This window comes from Bos mutus, chromosome 8 (assembly GCF_027580195.1).
Source record: "Bos mutus isolate GX-2022 chromosome 8, NWIPB_WYAK_1.1, whole genome shotgun sequence".
NCBI lineage: Eukaryota > Metazoa > Chordata > Mammalia > Artiodactyla > Bovidae > Bos > Bos mutus.
The window spans coordinates 40,575,054-40,599,493 of NC_091624.1; the positions used below are offsets into that span (position 1 = coordinate 40,575,054).

The window sequence follows — 24,440 nt, forward strand, 5'->3', positions numbered from 1 at the left end:
AATTACTTACAGGAACCTCTCTCATTGTGTTCTTTTACATCACTTCTATCCTGGAAACTTCTCACCTACATATAAGCTTCAATGATTTTCAACAAAGGCATCAAGGAAAAAGCAGAGTCTTTTCCACAAATGGTGCTGGAGGAACCCCTCTGGAACCTGGATTAGAGTGGAGCTTCCACTGTGCAGGAAAGAGCTTATTTTTTAAAAATACTGACTTTATTGAGAAATAACTCATATACAAAAATGTACTCATTTAAAGCATATAATTTGAATTTTCACAGATGTATACACCAGGCTCAGTGGTAAAGAATCCACCTGCCACTGCAGGAGACGAGGGTTCCATCCCTGGGTCAGGAAGATCTCCTGGAGGAGGAAATGGAAACCCACTCCAGTATTCTTGACTGGAGAATCCCATAAACAGAAGAGCCTGATGGGCCAGAGTCCACGGGGTCACAAAAGAGTTGGTCACGACTGAGTGCCTAAACAACAACACTACCACCAACACACCAGGTAGCCATCACCTCAGCCAAGTTACAATTTCTGCTGCTGCTGCTGCTGCTAAGTCGCTTCAGTCGTGTCCGACTCTGTGCGACCTCATAGATGGCAGCCCACCAGGCTCCGCCGTCCTCAGCCAAGTTACAATTTCTGCTGCTGCTGCTGCTGCTAAGTCGCTTCAGTCGTGTCCGACTCTGTGCGACCTCATAGACGGCAGCCCACCAGGCTCCGCCGTCCCTGGGATTCTCCAGGCAAGAACACTGGAGTGGGTTGCCATTTCCTTCTCCAATGCATGAAAGTGGAAAAGTGAAAGTGAAGTCGCTCAGTTGTGTCCGACTCTTCGAGACCCCATGGACTGCAGCCTACCAGGCTCCTCCGTCCATGGGATTTTCCAGGCAAGAGTACTGGAGTGGGGTGCCATTGCCTTCTCCAATTTCTGGTACTCCACCAAATTTCCTTGTTTCCCTTTGCAGTCAATATCCTCCCCTTACTAATTGGCATTAGACATTTCTCTGCTTTCTGACATTGTAGATTTGTACTGACTGTTCTAGAATTTCATATAAGCAGATTCATACAGGGTATTTTTGCCCTCTTTTGCTGAGCAAAATGTGTTTGAGATTTATTTATTCATATTGTCGCTGTATCAGTAGTTTGTTTCTGTTTATTGTTGAGTAATACTCCATAATTTGTATATGCAGACACCTGCTGGTCAGTTTTAGGTGTCAGTTTGGCTAGGTTATTGCAACCAGTTATTTGATCAAAATGAGGGTGTGGCTGACACCTTCTATGTGGCAGTTTCTACTGAGGGTATTTTATAGATGTGATTTACATCCACAATCAATTACCTTTAGGTCAAGATTAGCCTCAATACCATGGGTGGGCCTGGTACAATCAGTTCAAAGTCCTTAAGAGCAGAACTGAAGTCTCTCTGAAGATGTTTTGCCTGGACTGCAGCTTCAGCTCCTGCTAGAGCTTCCAGACTGCTCTTCCTGACAACCTGTCCTATCAATTTCAGACTTGCCTAGCCAATGCTCAAGATTGCATTAGCCAATTCCCTGTGCTACATCCCTGACTGATAAACCTGTTGATGAATATTTGGGTAGTTTCTAGTTGTAGATTATTATGAATAAAAATGCTGTACCATTTGAGAGCAAGTCTTTGCATGGAAATATGTTTTAGTTTTTCTAGGATAAATACATAGGAGTGTAATTGCTGGGTTATTTGGTATGCATATATTAAATTTTATATGAAACTGTTAAACTATTTCCAAATTTCCTGTACCACTTTGCATTTCTACCAGAAATGTATGAAAATTCCAGTTGCTCTACATCTTTGTCAACACTTGGCATTGTCAGTCATTTAATTTTAGTCATTCTAGTAGATGTCTATAGTGACATCTCTTCTGGTTTTTATTTATATTTCTTCAATAGCAAAAAATGTTGAATATTTTTTCAATTGTTTATGGGTCATCTGTGTATCTTCTTTTGAAATAAAATCTGTTCAAATATTTTATTTTAAAATTCAGTTATTCTTCTTATTGCAGTTCTTTATACTCGGATGACTGTGTTAGGCATACATTATTTTTCACTCCTGTCTATGGTTTGCCTTTTCATTTAAAAAACAAATGGTACCTTTTGAAGAGCAGAAATTTTAAAACTTGATGAAGTCAAATAGTTTGCTTTCATTTGTGGATCATGCTTTTGATATTTTAAGAAATCTTTGCTTAACTCAAGGTTGTGAAAAATTTCTCCTAAGTTTCCTTCTGGAAGCCTTGTAGTCTTAGCTTGTACTTTTACATCTGTGATCCATTTGAAGTTAATTTTTGTGCATGGTGTTAGGTAAGGGTCGAGGTTCATTCCCCTCCCCCCTCAAGTGGATATTTAATTCTTCTAGCACCAGTTCTGGAAAAGACAGTTCTTTCTCTATTGAATTACACTGGCACTTCTGTCAAAAGTCAGCTAGCCATATCTGTTTGTCTGTTTGTGGATTTTATTCTGTTCCGCTGGTCTGTCTGTCCTAGTGCCAATACAACACTGTCTTGACTACTGTAGCGTGATAGTAAACCTTGAAATCAGGCAGTTGAATCCTCCAATGCTGATCTTTCTCACAGATATTTTGGCTCTTCCAGGTTCTTTGCATTTTCATAAAAATTTTAGAATCAGCTTGCCAGTTTCTTAAAAAAAGAAAAAAGCCTTCTCGGATTTTTATTTGGATCCTGTAGAATGTAGTTCAGTTTGGGGAGAATTGCCATCCCAGTTTTGAGTCAACAGTCCATGAACATGTTTTAATCTAATTTATTTAGATCTTTAATTTCCTCAGTGATGTTTTAGAGATCTTAGTGTTCCAATCCAGCACATATCTTGTTAAATTTATACTGATGTATTTTATACTTCTGGATGCGATAGCAAATAGTAATGTATTTCAAAATTAGTATATAGTTGATTTTCATATTTTATGAAATATTTCATATTTCTACATACTAAAAATGTTTTAAATTCTAGTTCGTGAGAATTTTTGTCATACGCTTTTTCTTCATTGGACGGTTCACCTTCTTCACCTTTGTTTATATGGTCAATTACATTTACTGATTTTTTGAATGTTTTAAACCAACCTTGCATTTCTAGGACCAATCCTATTTGGTCATGATGTATTATGCTTTTTGACATATTCCTGGATTTGATTGTTTATATCTTATGATTGAGTACTGTTCCCTCCTCTTCTATTTTCTAATTTCTTGTTGAATTCCAAGTGCTCTGCTTGCAAAAGCAGGGAAGTCTCCTTAGATCAGAGTTCCATTCAGGCTCACCAAGCACTCTTTCCCATAATGTCCCACGGTTCCTCCGCCTTGACTCAATTGCTGTCCTACTCCAGATCCTGGGGGGAAATCATACTACAATCTACTTTTCTCTACCCTCCCAAAGCCCTGTTGAGTCCACCCCTCACCCCCAATATTTCCTACCTTCTCGAACTCCTTATCTCATTTGTTGTTCAGTCACTAAGTCATGTCCAACTCTTTGTGACTCCATGGACTGCAGCATGCCAGGCTCCTCACTAGTGTGAATTAAAGGCTTTTACTCACCAGTGGTGAGTTAAAGATTGGTCACTAGGCTGCTTTCAAACTTAATGGTTTTTAAGATCAAATCCCAACCTCTTGTGTTCCACCCTTCATCCAGACTTGTTTAGGGTTGCACTCTCCCTCCAGTCATGCTGTTTTTTTTTTTTTCCAGTCATGCTGTTTTTGCAGCCCCCACAAAGGTACAAGGCATTTCGTGCCTCAGGATTTTTACGCCGTTTGAATGTTCTCCCTTGCCCTCTTTCGATGAACTCGCTTCTGTTACTGCCCTTCTTGGAGGCTCCTCCTTTGTATCCCAGAGCAAACAGCATGCAGTAATCATCCTTTTCAGCCTGTTGGCCCATTCCACTGAGTTCTTCCCAGCCAGGGATCAAGTCCTTGAACAGTGCCTCTGTGATTGTCACTGTGGATACCTCTCCCCAGTACAGTGCCCAGCTCTGGCCTTCCCTAAGAGGAACGCTCTGCAACCATAAAGCAGCCCAGCCCTGCTCCCAGCCGCCACCGCAGCCAGCGGACGCGGGGAGTCACGATTTACTCCTACGCAGAGAGGCGGAGGTGGGGGTGAGCGGCGGCCCTGAGAGCACGCGCCCGTGGAACGGGCCTCTGTGCGCAGGCGCGGCGGGGACCGAAAGACAGCACCGAACCGCCTCCGGGGCGCGGAGGCTTGTTGGGAAGTCGTGCTGGGTCAGGGGTGAATTCTTTCCCGCTTTCCTTCGCAGAGCTTCGGGGCTAGTGTCAGAGGCTTCTTCCCTTTTCCTTTCGGTAGAGGCCTATGGTAATGATGTGAGCTTAATCGCACAATGCAGGCAGCCCGGGATCTCTCCGCAGGGGCTTCACCCAAAGGAGGTCCAACTACCCTCCACTCCCCCGTTCTGCAGACGCTCCCACGCCCCTGATATACATCCCTTCTTTCATTATGATCTCTTCTGTATTATAATCTCTTCTGTCAGGCCCGGCTTGTAAGGAGCACGTTCTAGTTGCTGAGACAGGGCGGGAGTGGGGTTAGCAATGCCTCAGATAATCCCGTGAGACTTAGGGACAGTAGGGGGACTTCAAAGAGGATGTAGAGCTCTACTCTGAGTTTGAAAAGGTGGGTAAAGAACAAAAAAGTTTACATCGAGAAGAGAGAGCCCTGAAGACTCGGAAAAGGCACAAGGTACAATGTGGAGGAAGAGATGGCAGTGGCAGTCCTCTATAAGTAGAAGGGTTTCCTTGAAGCGTTTGTAGCTTGACTGGTAGTTTATGATTTGGTTTTGTGACACATGTCCCATACTAAAGGGTGTGGAACTGATTTCTTGCTAAAGAGAAATGATGAAGTCCTGTTATATTTTTAGATCAAAGAATGGTTTCATTTCCACTAATTTTCCGGCTCAACTAATGGAGCCTTGCAGAGCTTTATCTTCATTGCCCTGTCATCGGTCTTTCCGAGCTGAGGGGAGACATGCTTTTACCTTCACCCCCCCTTTCACTATCAGACACTGGCGTGGCCCCTTTGATCTTCACAAAAGGCCAAGTCCATTGTCCAGTTAATCAGTTTGTATTCTGGGTTTGGTTGTTCTCCAGACCTTGAATCCAGATATACATAGAACTCCTTTAATTTGTTGTCCAATCAACAGACTGGTTCCAAATAGGAAAAGGAGTACATCAAGGCTGTATATTGTCACCCTGCTTATTTAACTTACATGCAGAGTACATCATGAAAAATGCTGGGCTGGAAGAAGCACAAGCTGGAATCAAGATTGCTGGGAGAAATATCAATAACCTCAGATATGCAGATGACACCACCCTTATGGCAGAAAGTGAAGAGGAACTAAAAAGCCTCTTGATGAAAGTGAAAGAGGAGAATGAAAAAGTTGGCTTAAAGCTCAACATTCAGAAAACTAAGATCATGGCATCTGGTCCCATCACTTCATGGGAAATAGATGGGGAAACAGTGGAAACTGTCAGACTTTATTTTGGGGGGCTCCAAAATCACTGCAGATGGTGACTGCAGCCATGAAATTAAAAGACGCTTACTCCTTGGAAGGAAAGTTATGACCAACCTAGATAGCATATTAAAAAGCAGAGACATTACTTTGCCAACCAAAGTCCATCTAGTCAAGGCTATGGTTTTTCCAGTGGTCATGTATGGATGTGAGAGTTGGACTGCGAAGAAAGCTGAGCACCGAAGAATTGATGCTTTTGAACTATAGTGTTGGAGAAGACTTTGGAGAGTCCCTTGGACTGCAAGGAGATCCAACCAGTCCATTCTAAAGGAGATCAGTCCTGGGTGTTCTTTGGAAGGAATGATGCTAAAGCTGAAACTCCAGTACTTTGGCCACCTCATGCGAAAAGTTGACTCATTGGAAAAGACTCTAATGCTGGGAGGGATTGGGGGCAGGAGGAAAAGGGGATGACAGAGGATGAGATGGCTGGATGGCATCAATGACTGGATGGACGTGAGTCTGAGTGAACTCCGGGAGTTGGTGATGGACAGGGAGGCCTGGCGTGCTGCAATTCATGGGGTCGCAAACAGTCGGACACGACTGAGTGACTGAACTGAACTGAGGAGGGGTTAGATTTCCCACTTGACACTCTTCATTCATTTGTAACCCAATAACAGGATGCTCTGGCCCATACATGTGGTGCTGTTATGCCTGTTTATTGAGTGGTCTGTCTTGATTGTTAAGAATCTCAAGTATAGCTGTACTTGTGTTAAGTATCGTTCACTACATTGTTTTGGGGTGAGTTTGTACCAATTTGCCTTGCAAATGATGTGTTTTCCTTTTTAGTTTCCTTTTCTGTTGCTGACCCTCAAAAAGGTATATGGCTTAGAGTAGATTCTGATGAAGGAACAGACAGCAGCAGTGGTGAGACAGTCCTGAGAACCCTAAGGTTTTCTGAGGAAGAGGATAATATCCGAGGCTTGATTTCATCCTCCCTTTTGATCATCTGATGTCCCACTATCTGGCGGCTCATTTGTTTAGTGACCCATTGATCCTGAAATAAACCAAACTGGCTGACTAGTGAATTCCAGAGTTATCTAAGAAACCCAAGATAAATATAGATGACCCAGGAGACACGCTACTGATGCAAGATGCTTCTTAGACATTATCTAGCACCTGATTGGTTGTTGTATTAATTATGGCTGGTGAGTATATTTTAAACATGAAAGGTTTAAAGAACTAAGACTTTTAAAGTAACACTCATTTACATTTTTTCCAGCCCTTGTTATCAGTTATGGTTTTTGCAGTCTCCCTGTAATCATCTTTGCTTTCCCTTTCTGCTTTAGCACTTGGGTAACACTTCATGTGGCAATGTAGGTTTGCTGTAGATCTAGCTAAAAATCTTGGGTGGAGGACGGGTTGGCTGGTGGTAGTTGAGATACAGAGAAGCGTTTTGGCTCTCTGGAGTTAATTCATCTTACCCCACAACCATGGGTATTTTGAAAAGTGGTCCTTTTTCCACTCTTGATTAAAACTTTGTTAAGTTACTAGAACATTTTACCACTTGATAGGGAAAAAAGCAAGTTCTTAGTAAGTTTGAGTCTGCAGAACATAAAACTATTACTTCTTAGTAGGCTGTCACTTGTTATTAGAAAATTGGTACTTGGCCGAAAGTACTTCTTAAAATCTAAAAACTTAAATTTGACCTTTCTTCCTTTGTCTGAATTATACTTTAGTGAAAATGGATAACCCTATTTGTTGGCAGAGCCAACAACAAATACAGACATACAGTTTGATGATCTGCAGTAAAGATTCTAGGTGTTTTTGTCAATGTAAGGTAACTTTGTGTCAGGAAACACTGTCCAGAGACATTTGACTTGATGCCTAGGATAGCCTGGAAAGAAATTCATTCTTCAACTGAATAAAAGCTCCACAAGATTTCTTGAAGAAATCAAAGTTTAAAGATAACTAACTGGCTTTTGCATTTATTAGGTTGACATGTGAAATTGCTGATAACTGATCAGGAAAAAAGGCTCTTTGGGGGGTATCCCTCTTACAACTATCAAGAAAGGAGCAGCTTCACTGTTTAAAAAGTCTGATGTGGTTGGGGAAATTTTAACTGTGGCACTTGGTAATGATTGGACTGGGCTTAGGACTGCACTGGGGAGACACCATCTCTAGTGAGGTTCTTGCCTCTGAAATTGTTTTTGTGGAAGGAAAGGGAGGGGTATGGGGTTTTGCTGATCAGTCAGAATTTCAGGATAGTTGGGAGAGAGGGTTTCTTCTTCAAATATCTGTGAGAAAGTTATTTTTTTGCCTTATTTACTGCAGAATTAGAAGTCCAGGTCAAGGGAGCATGTGACTGGAGTGTTCTGCATATTAATGAAGGCTGACCATTTTCTATTAGGCTTAGAGACAGACTTGACTAAGATGAATCAATTCTACTTGCCTTCTAGGTATTAGAATATATATATATTTTGGCCTGTGAAATAACTTTGGACCAGAGACCAAAACAGCAGACAAAGGTATATCTAGTGGACTAGAGTGGCTCTCTAGAGCCTGTGATTACTGAATGTCACTCTGCATTAAGCTACAGGAAGATATTGTAGTACTTTAATACTTTCCAATGTTCCTGGAAACTAAATGCTTTTACATCTGGGTCCTACATAGCAAAGGGGATGAGAAATAGTCCCTTTTACGACAGTTCTGTTCTTCATTTGACAATTCTGGCTCATGAAATCTGCCAAATATTTTGGGGGATAATATTTATCCTTGAACTTGTCAGGGTCTATGAGTGACACCCAGCCCACGAGCATATATGTCAGAACAATAACTGGGGTCTTTGCAATTACTACTTCTCTCCTGGGTACCCTGTTGTCACCTGGAAGCTCATAAAGAGAGAGGTTTCACCTGTTATAGCTGTGGGCCCAGCATGTTTTTTATATGGAGAATATATAGACTAAGAGTCCTGCTTTTAAAAAGACAGAGACTCAGACTTCATCCAATGAGAAACAAGCTAATTTCAGAGTTGAGGGGTCCCTTGTCACCCACTGGCTTTCAGGAATGCATGTTTCATGTGTTCAGAATGAGACATGTCCCTGCCAACACACTAGACTTGATTGCTGAAACCAGGTCAGTAGAAACCATTGAAGTTTATTGGCGGTCACAATGCTTACACTGTATGCAGCAAACACCCTTACAAGTCTATCCGCAACCTGATCACGCAAGAAAGGATTCACCACACAGTCGCCAGAGGAGAAGGAAAAAAAAAAAATTAACAGGCTTGTTTCTGGGGGTAGAGGAGAAAAATAAAAATAAAACCTAATTGATGAGTGTCCCATGGGCGAGAGCTGAACTAGAGATGCGTACAACTAGCAGCAACAGTTGTGGAAAAAGTACAAGGCAAATAGCTTTCTCCGTTAATTTTCCTCTGTAGGTTAATTTTTTTTAATATTCAAAACATTTATTATGGTTTTCATTTTATAAAAATGTATATTTTTAAAGGGGTGGGAGAATGTTAAATACTTCATGCTAGGCAGACCTTGTTATTAAGAACCCCTCCACTGTAGTAACATCCTCCAGTTCATACATTCACGAGTGCAGGGTACATATATAAATATCCACACGCACACATCCACACACACTGCCTCGAGGGCTGGGGAAGACTAAAAGTTATTGGCCACACGTGACTGGGCCTCTGGTGGACTCATCCAAATTGCTCGACAGGAGAGCCACTGGCTCAACTCCTTTTCTCTGGTCTCCACTTTGAACAGAGACCAAGAACCCTAAATTATAGAGTTACATCTGACTTTTAAAAGCAAGAGGCATATGTCTGAGGATGGGGGATCGGCAAAGTGGGAAAGAGGATGAAGCTAAGAACACCAAACACTTTTAGCTGGAGTTGACGGTCACTGCAAGAGGCCATGGAACCGAGGGCGGCATCTAGGCTGACGGGGGAGGAGGGGTGGTGCTCCGCATGGCTTAGAGTTCCTAATAACAAGGGTAATATAGTAACAGGAAGTGATAATTTGGGGGCCAAGGGAAGGGCAATAAGAAAAAATATACATTTGGAATTTTTACTTTTTTTTTCTTTTTGCCTCTCTACACTGTGTCACTAAATATATCTCTGCACGTTCACACATCCTTGTCCAGTAAAGCTTCAGGCCACCAGAATACACATTTTTTCCTCACTCGCATACACAACCCCTCACATCAGCATTGGTGCACTAGACTCTGTAAAAATTTTTCAGTCACACTTTGTTTTTAAACTTGAGTCAATATAAACCTTGTTCAAAATGTTATGAAAAAATGTACATGTTTATACAAGGCAGGTTGTGGCAGGACACTGGGGGTTCTTTCCCCGTGGGTGGCCCCAGGAGGAGAGGGGCTGGAGACTCACACAATTGTGCCTCTATCTCCGTATCTCCTCCCACCACCCTTCCCACCCAATCCCCCAGGAACCAGCAGCGCCCTGCCCCCCAAGTGAGTGCACGCACACCCCTATTCCCTGGGGAAGAAGCTAGTTGACCTCTGCCATTTTCCCCATACCCCTGGAGGAGGGGGCCAGGATCAGCCAAGCCCTCTCCATTGTAATTGTTCGCCCCCTGGGTCAGACCAAAGGGGCACTGCTCTGTACAGGTAGAGTCCAAGGAGGTGTCAGCTCATCATATCATTGCTATTCACTCCATACGTGGAATTCTTCATCGAGTCGTTGACTTCTCGACGGAATGCCGACAGGTTCTGGGTGAACCTACAGAGAGGAGCATGTAAGTTGGGGGAGCAGAGTGGAAGGAAAAGGTCTTTGCCGAAAATGTTTCTAGCAAGCAAGTGGCTACTGAGAGGCAGAATGTTTGAAACAATAGGTTCTCAGGTCAGTTAACTTCAGTCCTAAAACTAAGGAGAAGCTGGGCTAGTTTTGCACCCCTTTCTCCCTGACAATTTCAAGGCAAGCTCAAGATCTGGTTAAATCCAGGGCTCTGAGGATCATTTCAGGCTCATGGCAGCACAAAAGGAATCTCAATCTCATCTCTGTCAGATAGGAAGTAACCCTCACGAGGTGAGGGCTTGACGAGAATGAGGCTGTCTCATGTCTTAATGCCAAGAGACCTGTGCTGTCCAGTATGGTAGCCATTAGTCACAGGTGGCTGTACAGCACTTGAAGTGCTCAGAGCAACTGAGGAACTGAATGCAATGAAAAGACATTTAAAATTCAGTTCCCCAACTGTACCTTAATTAATTTGAAGTTAAAAGCTCTATTTTAAATTAATTAAAATGAAAGAAAATTTAAAAAATCAATTTAGGAAAACCTGAATAAGTTCAGTTATTGGATAACTAAGTATGTCTAGAACAACTTACGTACGGGAGTCTACTTTGTCAACTGTAAATCTTAGGAAATCTAAATACAAATTAAGTATTTCCGATGAAAATTTAGCATCTGAATTGAGATGTCCTGTTAATTGTAAAATACGCAAGATCTTGAAGACTTAGCACAATAAAAAGAATGTTAAAATTCTCAGTTTAAAAATACTGATTACACATTAACATTATTTTAGACACATGGGTTAAATAAATAAAAGATATTAAAATGAATATTGTTTCTTTTTACAGCAACTAGAAAATTTAAAATTATTTTGTGGCTTGCTTTTCTATTGGGCAGCATTTCTTTTTAGACGGCCTCTAGAAGACTTTGAAGGAGTCTCCTATGTTTCAATGATCTGAAAACTAACAGTTGCCCAGGATTTCTTGGCAGAGCCTTCGACACTCACCTGTCTCTGTTTTTCGTTAGAAGGTTTCGCTCGATGCCTTCCATCAAGTTTTCAAAGCACAGATGCATAGCCTGCTGCTTCTCTGGTGGCTGGCTGTTCACGATACTGTTCCTTAGGTCAGAAAAATACTGCAGGGCAGAGAGAGAGAGAAGGTAAGGAGAGAAGAGGCAGAAAGGCTGACTAGCCCCTCATCACCTGAAGAACAGGAGTGTTCTAGAAGAAACAAAATTGGATACTTTTTTTAAGTTCATGCAAGCACCTGTAGGCTATCATTATCTTACTTAAAAATCTAGAATCTTAAAGTGATAAATGCTACGAGGGTCACCTGATGCAGATTCTTCTTTTGTAAGAATTTTTAGATTTATGTCTGTTTATGGCAGAACTGGAACTAGAATGTAGGCCTCAGGTGCTCTGATCTCCAGAGGCTTCTCTCCTTGTCACACTTCCTCATCCTTCCCCTTCTGTCTGAACTGCTACAGGTGCTCACTTCTAATGTTTAAGTGATTATGTTCTGTTCAGCGCATGAACAGGATATGCTCAGAAAATGGGCCACTTTCTCTCTCTCACCACTGTGGGGGTGTTTTTGTCTTTCCCACAGTGCCCTGGATACCAAGGAGCTGGTTCTCCTACCTTTTCATTAAGTAGTATCAAGCCGAGTAGGGGTCGGGACATAGACCACTGGTTCCTACAGTCTTCAAAGATGATGATATTCAGCACCGTTGACAGCATCTGGAAACAGAGAAGCGGAGGCAGTGACCTGGTGTGTAGCTACCCAAAACAGAACTACAGATCCCAGACAGAGTTTATTAGGCTTAAAGCCTTTTCTGAGTTCATGAAACTTCATTTAAATCTATTATAAGGTGAGTTACAAGATATTCCCTTTCCAGGGAATTGGTTTGATCATTCATTTAAAAATGGACCTTTCCAGTTAACTCTGGTTTTTGTGGGTAATGGGATCGGTCAAGTAAATGATTATAATAAGCAAAATCACCCTGCACTAAAGCTCTCAGGATCTTGTATCAGAAGAGACAGATTTATAACATTTTGGGGATGTTCACGATTTCTTAGAGAAAAACGTAGATAAAGATGAGGTTGGTTAAAATATTATTGGCTAAAATCTTAAATTATTCCATTGATTCTTTTTCCTTATCTATTTTTATCTGGTGTATTTCTGCAAATCTTATTTTTGAAAATATGTTGCATACAAATTAAATAATGGTAGGCATACGGTTTGATCTCCATGTGTGGTCAGTTATCTCCTTTTGTCATGTGCTCTTTTTTCTTTTTGTTAAACCGAGAGCTTTATTTGAAAGGTAGAACAACATGTAAGTTTTTTGGCTGCACAGTGTGGCTTGCAGGGATCTTAGTCTCCCAGATCAGATCAGATCAGATCAGTTCAGTCGCTCAGTCGTGTCTGATTCTTTGCAACCCCGTGAACTGCAGCACGCCAGGCCTCCCTGTCCATCACCAACTCCCGGAGTTCACTCAGACTCACGTCCATCGAGTCAGTGATGCCATCCAGCCATCTCATCCTCTGTCGTTTCCTTCTCCTCCTGCCCCCAATCCCTCCCAGCATCAGAGTCTTTTCCAATGAGTCAACTCTTCGCATGAGGTGGCCAAAGTACTGGAGTTTCAGCTTTAGCATCATTCCTTCCAAAGAAATCCCAGGGCTGATCTCCTTCAGAATGGACTGGTTGGATCTCCTTGCAGTCCAAGGGACTCTCAAACCCACGTCCTCAGCAGTGAATGCTTGGAGTCCTAACCACTGGACTGCCGGGAATTCCCTGTCCTACACTCTTCTATTCTGCAAGTGGCAGCACAAGTTTTACAGCTGGGTACTCATGAGCAAAGCCACTGCCATGGAAGGAGGACGGTGCTCATGGGACAGGCCCAAGGCATGGGGGCTGGTGTGACACTCAGAAGAAAAATTCAAAACCTGATTTTTTCGGATTTTCTATATCCACATTCAGTGATTTCTCAGCAAACTCAAAAATCTGCTGTCATTTTAAGGCATAAAATTCTCCTTGGCAGCATTAACCAGGTGAGATGTTGGTCAAGTTCATTATCTTGCTGGGCCTCCCCCTCTCAGAGAGGTTCTCTCTCCCATGCCACCTCCTGCCCCTCACACTCCTCACCTGCTGGATCATCTCTGGATGCTGCTGCATGATATGCAGGAAGCGGTCGCTCTCCTGGGTCAGGGGCGTCGTCCTCTTCTTGGTGCTGCGTGAAAGCTGCTTGAAGAGGTATGTCACGATGTGGTCCAGGCAGGAGCAGCAACCTGTGCATACCATGGTGTCTGGAAGAGAGCAGGGCAGGGATGGAACAGAGCAGGGGTACTGAGCTGCCACTGGCAATGCAGCTGAATGTGAGGTGCCAAGCTTAGACGCCTCAGAGGCACCTAGCTGGACTGGGGACGTGGCTGGTGTAGCCAAGACTACCAATGGGGATGCTGTCTGTTAACCTCTCACCCTCATCTTACAGCCGGGTTTAATGCCAAATCTGAAAATGAGCTCTTCATAATAGCTAATAATAGAAATACTACTGAAATTATTGACTTCATATGATGTGGATTTATGTCTTCTGCTTCATAAAAAGTAACAAATAGCTTATAGTAGAGCAAGTGCTTTTATTGTGTCAGATACTGTGCTAAGGACTTTATCTCTATTTTATCCTTTAGAGAACGCCAGGAGGTAGGTGTTCCATTTTACCAATGAGTAAACAGAAGTGTGTAGAGGTTCTGTGACTTGCCTTAAGGTCTAGTAACTGCAAGTAATTGGAAGAGCAATGATTAGAATCCAAGCACGCGACGTGAGCCTGTGCTCCGAGTTACCTGGGTGATGTCACTGAACCCAGCTTAGTACAGCCTATCGACACTACGGTTTGTTAAGAGTGGGGTGCTGAAACATTCTTTTCTCTCTGGCATTTCTGGGGAAGTGTGTGGTGTAAAGCTGCAGGTGTCTGTGCATTTATAAAGGGGACATTGCAGTGCAGCCTGCAGACAGCACTGACTTGGTGAGGCTCAGACCACAGGCCTAAACGAGTAAACCATGCTGCTTCTGTGCAAGCCAAGGTTTTTCAAGAAGCTAAAAAACAGCCTTCTAAAGCAGGATCTGATACCTGGCTGGATGGTTCTAGATATGGTTATGCACCCTGCTAGGGGTAAGTGCATATCAAGGAAGTGGCACAGAAGTGTGGCTAACTCACCATGGCAGACAATTCAAGAGTCATTCTCTGTGCATTTGCAATAAATTATGATCATTTTTCAGTTGACTTATGTTTTGCTCAGCTTAGTCTAAAAATGTATTTTATTTTCTGTACACATACACACCAACTAAGACAGGTGGCTGGCGGGCAGTGTGGTAACAAAATGGTTGACCAGAGCCAGGTGGAGTAGGATGAAAAGACTTACGGAGTACGCTGAGTAAAATGCCCCACTGCTTCCACTGCCCTAAGGCTAGGATCCAAGCACCCTGATCCAGCTGAAGGGCAGCCTCCATGACCTCCAGATCTGCCCTGCCTCCTCTCTCCCTCCAGCTTCGCCTCACTCCTCTCTTGCCATCTGGAGTTCCTGGTTCTTCCTTGCCTTTGGGGGCTAGTACTTGCTGTTCCTGCTGCCAGGAGGCTTCTTCCCCAATTCATCTGATGATGCCCGTTCAGCGCCTTGCAGGACACCCTCCTCAAGGCCAGGAATTCAGGTATTCTTCCGGGGTGCTCCTACACACTCTGTACTCACCCCACTGCTGTGCTTACACAGGTAAGGGCGGGAACAGGCAGTCATCTGTCTACAAGTCTATTTCATCTACCAGATGAAAAGCTCCCAAGGGACAGGGACTAATTACTAGGTCCTTAGTGCCTAGTCTGTAGGAGGGCATCAGTAAGTATGTGCTGGAGGAGAATGTTCTCAAGAGTTATATACTCTGGTGTGAGGGACAACTCCCCAAAGCAGTAATCCTATTGAGGCAAGATTCTCCCTTCTGCTTAGTGAGGTGGTAAAAGCCAATTGACCAGCCCACCCACCCACCCAGGTGCTTACCAAGTGCAGTAAGTCCTTCAGAAATGGAAGAGAGAATATACATGATGACATGAGGTTCCAGGCTTGCAATAAAGTTCATGTGGTCCTGGGTGAGGACTTCCAGTAGTGAATAGTAAGACTGGCTGAGCTTGGGGTAATCCTGTGGGAGAAGCAGGGTTAGAGTCAGAGGAGGTCATGTGTACCTCAGCATGTGTGAGCACAATCAGAAATAAACAGCTTAGTGCCCTTCAGATGGGAAGACAGAAGGGCCCAGTGGAGCTAGCTTCCAGTTCTTCAGAGAAACATTCAATCATGGCCTCAGCCAAAAAAAAAAAAAAAAAAAGACTGACATGATGAGGGGCTCAGATTCGGTCAATGATGAAGCTCAGGGCTTACCAGGAGGTCGCTGTGGGGGATAGAGAGGAGCAGCTTGATGAAGGTCTGTAGAGCATTGTCCAGGGCATCATCCCCATAGAGACGGAAGACTCCAAAATTGACGTAGCTCCCGCTGAGAGCAGCCTTCAGCATGGAGAAACAGATGGAGATGCCCTTGAGCTTCAGTGCGTAGACCTGATCCTTCGGGACCTCTCCTAGTGTCAGGATGCGATTGCCTGAGTAGACAAGATACATTTATTCAATCACGTGGTAGCTGACAGTTTACACACCAACCCAACCTATTAGTCCAAAAGCCCTTGGCACCGGGTGGCGCTGTAACACGAGTGCATGAACAACACAGCATGCCTTGGCAGTGCTGTCCTGGATACTGCCAGGGCTGGCCTGAGACCCACACTGCGGAGTGTGGTGACTGGGCTAGAATTCACTTCCAGGGTTCTGCTCCTCTTAACTGCTTACCATACATTGTTATCATCTTGCTGGTTTCTCTGAAGAGTAAGATGCCATTGGGGGATGAGACATCAAACTGGAGTCGCTGGGATCTGAGCAAACACAGAGGAGATAAAAGTCAGAGATGTTGCTGGAAGACTTACTCTTGCCTGAGTACCTTAGGTGATACTTTTAGCGTGAAGACACAGACTACCTATCCTAATGTGAAATAACCAAGTTAATACAAGATAACCAGTGATGTAGCTTGTTGTATCTTGAAGAAAAACATGATACATTCAAGTTCTGCTGCTCAAACCGAAAACATTTAAAAGAAACAAGGGAAATGAAGCTGGAAATAAATTATTTTAAAAATTCTCAATTTGATTTAAAGTATGGGTTCTAGCACAGTCATTGCTTGGTTGTACTCATTCACAGCCCTGCAGACTTTAATCTATTACATATTACCTCTCTAGATTCACTGGCAACTGCGGGCAGGGTACAAGCATCGTCCCTACTTCTGAAAAAAAGCTGTGAAGGGACTGAAAGCGCTACCTGGGGAGTCAAGCCGGGAGGGCAAACAACGTCATCAACCTGAGTTCTGCATTCCTGACTGCCCCCTAGGCCAGAGTTCTCCTCCTTGGCTTGCTCCTCTACTGCTTAATGAGGTCGCTGACCTCATGGCTGGTAAGGCCTCAGACCAACACAAGTCCTCTTGATTCTTCCTCCCCCCCCACCCCCGCCACAGAGAACATCAAGATCCATCAAGATCTAGCTCTCCAATATGTCCTGAACCCACCCGCCTGCTGTGAGGTCCTTCTGCTTCCGCTCTTGCCCCTAGGGTCTCATTCTCCACGTGAAGCTAGAAGGACACCTTTAAATAATGTCAAGGAGATCATTTTAATCCCTGCTTAACATACTCCAGTAGCTTCCCACATACTGAGAGTACACACCATGCTTCACTACTGCTGTTCTGAGCTGCTGCTCGATGTGTCTGACTGGTCGCCCACCATGGTCTCCCCTCCTTCCCTAGGCTTCAGCCAGCAAGCTCATTCTGTCTCAGGACCACTGCAGTTCTTTTCTGTTTTGACTGCTTTTTCCCTCTCCTTGCAGGGAATACCAGAATGCTTCTGGTCCATCTATATCACTGTCTATGAGAATCCTTCTCTTCTTCAGCTCCCTTGTTTTATTATCTTACTTCTGTCAAATGATCTTCCACACTTGTTTTACTGCCTATTGTCCCTCCAGAATGTAACATCTAAGTGGGCGAGGTTTGTCTGGCACAATCAGTATCAAAGTGCCTAACTGGCAAAGAGCAGATGTTCTTCAATGTTTATTTTATAAATAAGTCTTAACTATAAGCCTCACAGGTGGCTACAGCTTCTGTGACTATCACCCACTTCTTCACTAAGGTAGTTGTAAAAATGACTAATTCTCTCAGGTGTGCTGGTACAGATGCAAGGCAGATGCAGAGCTGAAGCTCTAGTGAAGTCAAGGTGCTGAAGTTGTCTTTTCTTTACGCCCCTAAATTGCTGGGCAAATCTAAAATGTAGTATTTTGGAAATCTTTCTTAATTTAAGATAAACCTTCACTGATTCAGCTGTCATCTGCCTAACAATGAATACATAATGGGACATATGTATACTTATGGCTGATCCGTTATAATTATCCTTCAATTAAAAATAAATAAATGAAAAAGAAATTTATAAATGAGACTCTTGGTCACACTTAAGAGTGGGTATCTTGAGACGCTTTTTAAAAAGTGACTTACTTCCTGCAAGCCGCTATGGGTTTGTGTGGGTGGGGACATCCTTCTTTCAAACAAACAAAAACAGAACACAGTCTATCAGAGGTTTTCAAAGTTTGACAGCAGTGAATCTTAGTACCCTCTATAATCTGCTGAAAACACTAGATAAAACAAACAACCGTAGGGCCCGCTCAGATGAAGGGCGGCGGGGCCTTTTGAGACTCTCCCTGCTTACCTGTTGTGGACCAGTTCAGCCATCAGCTTGAGCACAGGTGTAGTACAAGCTGGGTCATGGTACCACAGCTCAATGGCCCGCTGCAGGATGGGCATGTAGGAGGGGTAGCTGTAAATGAAAAGCTAAGGAAGAATTCTGAATCCAGAAAGGTACAGAAGTTCTCAGCACTGGTCAGGCACGAACTGCCAAATTACAGTTCTCTGATTCCCTGTCTCCTGCTTGCTAATCTTAGCGTCTTTCTAAACAGAAGGTTCTAGAGCAACTGTGTGTCCTTTACCTTTTAACGGGCATCTAAAGACACACTTTAACTTACATAATGCCTTTCTTCTGAGAAGCACAATGCATTTCATCCTGTTATCTGTCCTCTTACCACTTCTGTGGGGTGACAGGGAAGCATAACTGTACATAACTGTTTGAGGAAACGGAGGCACTTAGATGTTAAGTGCTTTGTTACAGATTATGAAGTTAGTAAGGTTAGCCTTTCTAACTCCTAGAACAGCTGTCTTATTTATTAGTAGATTGAAAAGTCTCTTTTCTCAGTGTAGCAAAATTCACATGCAAGAATTCCAAAGGGATTTATAACTGGGACCCCAAATAGAAACTGAGGAGCCCCACCTCACTCACTCCTCAATCTCAATGACCAGGCAGCTTCACATTATTAGATCACTGAGGAATGAGAACTCGAAAGATATGGCTGCCTTCTGGGTAACTCTCCACCTTCTCAGCCTCACAATTCATTCCTCCCACCTTCTCCAGTGACTCCACCACCCATTCACCCTCCAGGTAAAGCTTGTGGAGGTGCACGCCTAGCTTTGAGTTAGGATACATCCATTCGAACAGCATCATGAAGCTGGTCTTGGCATTGAAGGCGAAAGCTATCCCTCTCAGGTCTCTTACGAGGCCAACTAGAGTTCGCTGTGGTAGAAGGCAAAAATATGTTAAGACGGAAGAAACACCAAACCTATCACCACCCGATGGGAATTTCATCTTCCTTCTCCTATCATTCAACAAATATTCCTTCGCAAGTATTCTGACTCGATCTCTCCCATACTAGAGAGAGAAATGCAATCTCTTCTCTTGAAAAACTAGTTTTGGATGCTTTTTATATCCAGAGAAAGGGATAGTTTCCTGGCCCATCATAGCAAAAACAGAGGATGATAAGATTTTAAGACATTAATGTGATAAATTGTATGTAAAAAATGGAAAAGCAAAAAAGCTTATTCAAGAAAAGGTGGGGGAGAAAAAAGCAAAGAAAAGCACATACAAGAAGACGGAAAAGAGTCATATCCCTAAAGGTCTGGTACCACATCTAGTTACAAAGGCGTCAGTACCACAGGAATGCAAATGCAGACCCCGCCAGGAGCAAGACAGAAGTCTGCAAGACTATTTGCCTTTTGGTTGGGTTATCTAGAAAGAAGACTGATGGATCTTGGATCTATAAAGTACTAATACTATGCCTTTACAGAATAAGAGCCTGTGACCCAATTACAGTCCTGCCGTAGGCAGCAAGAGGCCAGGGTTAGGACACCAAGATTCCAAATCCAAAGCACTCTTTCTGAACAGAATATTGACTAGTGGGCCCTGAAGAGCAATGAAACCACTTTCCAAAAGCTAACAGCCATGAGTAGGCACACTGAGTATCCTGATTCGTTTGTAAAAAATGTCTGCACTTTTGCTAATTGTCTGCTTACAGCTCTATTCCTAAACTGATACCATAAGCTCAACTTTAAGTCTAAGACATGGGCTTGTTACATGAGACATGACAAAGATATAGTGATGGTTGTAGTTCATGGCCAAGGTGGTTGTTTCATTAATTTTACTTGTTTTGTACAGAACTAATGTGACGGGGAAGGGGCTGCTATCCCTCAGTTATCCTTGATAGTAGTACCCATCTCAGACCCCAGTACACCAGAGTAAAGACGAGAGAGTCTGGTAACTGGCATTGCTCTCTGACTTCCTTGTTAATTTGAAGAGAGAACACCAAGAGGCTTTCTAGAGATGAAAAAGGAGAATTTTATAATGTCAGGTAAAGTATGGCATTTTAGAGGGCAGTATCACTGGGCTATTTGGTGGCTCTAAAACTCAGTATTAGTGCCATGAACACTACAGAAAAGTCCTACAAATATTAATAGTCCATTGTTTCTGGTTTTGGTACAGAGATCTATAGGTAAAGAGAGCAGGTGTGCAAGAAACAAGAAGAGGAGGAAAGCAAAAAAAAAAGATGGCTATTCTGACAGCTAGAAATCAATAACTGAAGGTAACTTTAAAATTCCATTTATATGGAAATTTACAAACCCTTCTAAATGACTCATGCGTCAAAAGACGAAATCTTAATGGAAATAAAATGCAAAAAGCTGAATGATAATGAAAGATGCTATATATCATAGCTTGTGGATTCTGGAGACCCGTTTCAAAACAATGTGAAAACTTACTGCTACTAAACCACTTAAAAATGGCTGAGATGTTAAGTTTTATGTTTTTTTTTTTTTTTTTACACTAATTAAAAAAACAAAACAACATTTATGAAATAATACACCTAAAGAGACATTTATAGTTTTAAATGACCGTATTAGGAAAGAAGAGCTTGAAAAGTGAAGTGGCAACCACAGAAAAGATTCAAGTAAAAGGTATAAAGATAAAGATTAAGAGCAGAAATGAATGAAATAGAAAACAGATAAAACAGAAATAAAACAAAGAAAATGAAAAAAGGAAGAATTCTTTTGTGTGCTGTGAGCAGACTAATAAACTAACAAATCTCTCGCAAGACATCTAGAAAAACGAAAGAAAGCACTAATAAGCAGTATTAAAAATGAAAAGGAGACATGACCAAATATACTTCAGAGATTAAAAAGGCAATGAGAAAACATGTTAACATTATGCTAACACATGTGAAAACTTAAAGATAAAAAATCCTAAGAACTGTTTAAGAACATAAACACTTAAGAATTTATAAACTTATGTTGGTTCTTCTATTTAAAAATCCCAGGAATCCAAGAGACTGAGTAAAAAGCTGTATCAGTAGAAAATCTACAGATAAAACACTATTTTCTGCAGTGCTATCCAATCCAGTCTCTCTCAGGGACTAGCCCTCAACCAGAAGCTGATCAGTGTGTGAAGGACTTACCTTTGCCTCCTGTTCGTTGAAACTGTTAGTGCTAAACATCTGGGCCACAGCCTCAAACGCCGCTGTGAGCGGCAGCATGAACTGCTCATACTGGTCTTCATCCTCTCCTGTAAGGAAAATAACCCGGGCTGTGACCCCAATACAAAACGTGCAAGGCTGTGGTATGTGTGAAAAGTAAGTTGCTATAAAGGAAGTACAGATCCAGGGATAATTCAGAGCAGTCTCTTGATTATCCCAGTAGGTATTAGTAGTAATTTCAGAATAAAATTATGTACAGAGATAATTTTTTAAACTAGAAAAATCATCACAGCAGAAATCATCTAACTCAGGAATGCCCCAATGAGGTTCAATATCAAAGATTCTGATGAGAAATGACCGAGTCTGGTGTATGAGAACTAGATGAGACCTGAACCTGAATTAGGCATACGTGGAGGAGTTTATTACCCCCCTCCCTTTTTAAGTAATTCTTCATAAACACAGAAGGTTTTACCTTGTAAGTCTAGTAGGAGGAATAAACCTAAACAGCTAAAAATTGTGATACTATTAAGCTTCAGGTTGTAAGCTGAGCCCAAACTGCTAATATCACAACCAGAACCAGAAAGATACATAAGCTCTCCTGGTACGTCTGTGCCAGGGAAGCGGGTGCTGAGGAATACTGGCCGTCTCAGGTGGGCTGCACCCCAATGTGGCAGGAGGGATTATCTGGCCAATGAGATGCATTTAGGAATCTCAATTCTCAATTCCCTTATCTTACAGATGAGAATCATGAATAGAATTTTAAAACCTATCAGATGAAAACTTCAGACACATACTGTAATTTTCTTCCAGTTACAGGGATCATGATACCACACTCTGTTGTTGGTGAAATCAAACTGTAATTTCAGATATTTTTGAAACAACAGCAAAGACTTCTCCCAACATTTAGTTTTCTATCCTTGCGTAAAAATTGAGAACAATGCCAAATTACTTCACTAGCCACTAGGGTTTATTGCAGTACCTAAATCCACCATGAGGAGACGCCCAAGTGCTGTGTAGAAGGTAGTTCGACACCGCATGTCTGTCAGGTTGGACTGATTGTTAATACCCAAGAATGAAAAGTGCTCGCTCTATTGAAAAAAAGAAAACAAGTTACAAAAATAAAAACACAGGGTTAGAAGCGGAATGCAAGCCAGTAATTTTAGAATTACTGAGCCCTTTCAAGTTAATGGCCATATCATCATTCCTTAATGGTAAATGAGGAGTATTAAAAAAAATTTTTTTTAAACTGTTACTGTTACCTACAACTAAGTTATTTTAGTAACAGTAATAGTTGGTGCTGTTGCTGCTAAGTCGCTTCAGTCGTGTCCGACTCTGCGACCCCATAGACGGCAGCCCACCAGGCTCCCCTGTCCCTGGGATTCTCCAAGGCAAGAACACTGGAGTGGGTTGCCATTTCCTTCTCCAATGCATGAAAGTGAAAAGTGAAAGTGAAGTCACTCAGTCATGTCTGACTCTTAGCGACCCCATGGACTGTAGCCTACCAGACTCCTCCGCTCATGGGATTTTCCAGGCAAGAGTACTGGAGTGGGTTGCCATTGCCTTCTCCAATAGTCGGTGACTTCACCATAACTCAGATTATCTGGATCCCAAAGAGTAGCTCTGATGACAGTAAGCATCATCTGGCAGTATGAAGGCAGTGTGAGGGACTGAGCACCAAGGAGCTCAATGTGAACATGTCCACTGCTGAGAGTATGTGGGAGGGGAGGTGGCTGGAGAGCAGGACCAGGAAAGGGGCTCAACCACTCACCGTGTGATTGTTCAGCATGAACTGTACCGCACTCAGCTTCACTAGCTTCCTTACACTACTGTATGTAAGGAGGAAGAGGGTCAAGGAAAGTGTGATGCAAAGTAAGAACCTCTGCTGCAGAATGGGCACCTTCTAGGTGAGAGCAGTTTCTTCCTGTACTATGAATCCCATGCCTGGATAGTCTATTTGTCTTAACCATTTGAATATGACACTGCCAAATTGGGGAAAAAGGAATTCTCTTCTAAACAGCATTTTAACTGACAGATGAAAGAATACCCATCTCGACGTCTATGTGTAAGAAAATAGCTAAAACCCAGCAGTTTCCCTCAAGAATCATGATATCCTAGAGTAGCTTTTCTCAACAGGGCTTCTGAAAGAGAATTAAGCGCTAAAGCCTGTGTACAGCACCCACTGCAGGTGTGAATAAACCTCTCTCCTATGCATTTAGAATGAGACTAGCTCTGTATGACAAAAGCCATCCAAATAATTTTTATAGGGTTTACTTCTCTTGTAGACCCCTGGTGTGATAAGCTGTTTTGGAGCAATTCAACCTTTATAGTAGACTGAATCCAAGTCAAGAGGGTGTGTAGCCACTACTTTTATTGCAAAGTTTATGATCAGGCTGCTTCTACCTATAAGCTGATAGAAAAATCCAGAAGGACTTTACTGCCACCTATGCTAAAACCTTGGCTTCAAAGAGTGTGTACCTATCAGAAAGACCTGTTGGGGATTTCTAGATCTCAGAGATAGCCAGGAATAAATCTTTGGGAGACTATTTCAGAGGAGCTTGGTGGGCTACAGTCCATGAGGTCACAAAAGACTATGACACAACTAAACGACTTAACAACAACAGACGATTAGTTTGTCAGCTGGCTCACTTTTAAGGTCTGGAATTAGTCCTGGATTGTACGTGGGCATTGCCTTTGGTTCTGAGGAGAATGGAAAATACTTAAGTATTTGTGTGCGCTAAATTGCTTCAGTTACTCTTTGCAACCCTATGGACTGTAGTCTGCCAGGCTTCTCTGTTCATGGGATTCTCCAGGCAAGAATACTGGAGTGGGCTGCCATGTCCTCCTCCAGGGGATCTTCCCAACCCAGGGATCAAACCTGCATCTCCTCCATCAGTAGGCGGGTTCTTTACCACTAGTACCACCTGGCAAGCCCATACTTAGGTTTACATAAAGCTAAATTAAGGTAGAAATGGAAGAGGCCCTGATTTCTCAGACTGTGTAACACCATGGTCCCTGTTTCACCCAGAAGCCAGCTTAGAAAAGGATATCCAATGGAGAGGTCATTGAGAAGCTGTAGTGTCTTGGAGGTGATTGGTTCACAACGGCCCCAGTACTTCAGGTTGGTGATGCTGGAGGACAAAAAGAAAAGAAAAAGCAGGAGACACTTTTGATATGCCTGGTGTTCTGGAGAGTTGGGAGAAGAAGAAAATCATCCATCACGAGTCACC

General features: G+C 42.7%; 1 protein-coding gene across 1 annotated transcript in view; it reads right to left on the reverse strand.

Moving 5' to 3' along the window:
• Window positions 1-8,626: 8,626 nt before the first annotated feature.
• Window positions 8,627-24,440, reverse strand: part of XPO7 (exportin 7) — a 91,341-nt gene continuing 75,527 nt past the window's right edge. Inside the window, exons 16-28 of the mRNA XM_070375512.1 lie at window positions 24,258-24,341; window positions 22,982-23,042; window positions 22,193-22,301; window positions 21,196-21,302; window positions 18,898-18,986; window positions 18,072-18,179; window positions 16,123-16,205; window positions 15,667-15,881; window positions 15,292-15,430; window positions 13,394-13,554; window positions 11,889-11,987; window positions 11,259-11,386; window positions 8,627-10,243 (exon numbers count right to left, since the gene is read on the reverse strand). Coding sequence (XP_070231613.1) covers window positions 10,150-10,243; window positions 11,259-11,386; window positions 11,889-11,987; window positions 13,394-13,554; window positions 15,292-15,430; window positions 15,667-15,881; window positions 16,123-16,205; window positions 18,072-18,179; window positions 18,898-18,986; window positions 21,196-21,302; window positions 22,193-22,301; window positions 22,982-23,042; window positions 24,258-24,341 — 1,477 coding nt within the window. The 3' untranslated portion in view covers window positions 8,627-10,149. The remainder of the gene's footprint in view (window positions 10,244-11,258; window positions 11,387-11,888; window positions 11,988-13,393; window positions 13,555-15,291; window positions 15,431-15,666; window positions 15,882-16,122; window positions 16,206-18,071; window positions 18,180-18,897; window positions 18,987-21,195; window positions 21,303-22,192; window positions 22,302-22,981; window positions 23,043-24,257; window positions 24,342-24,440) is intronic.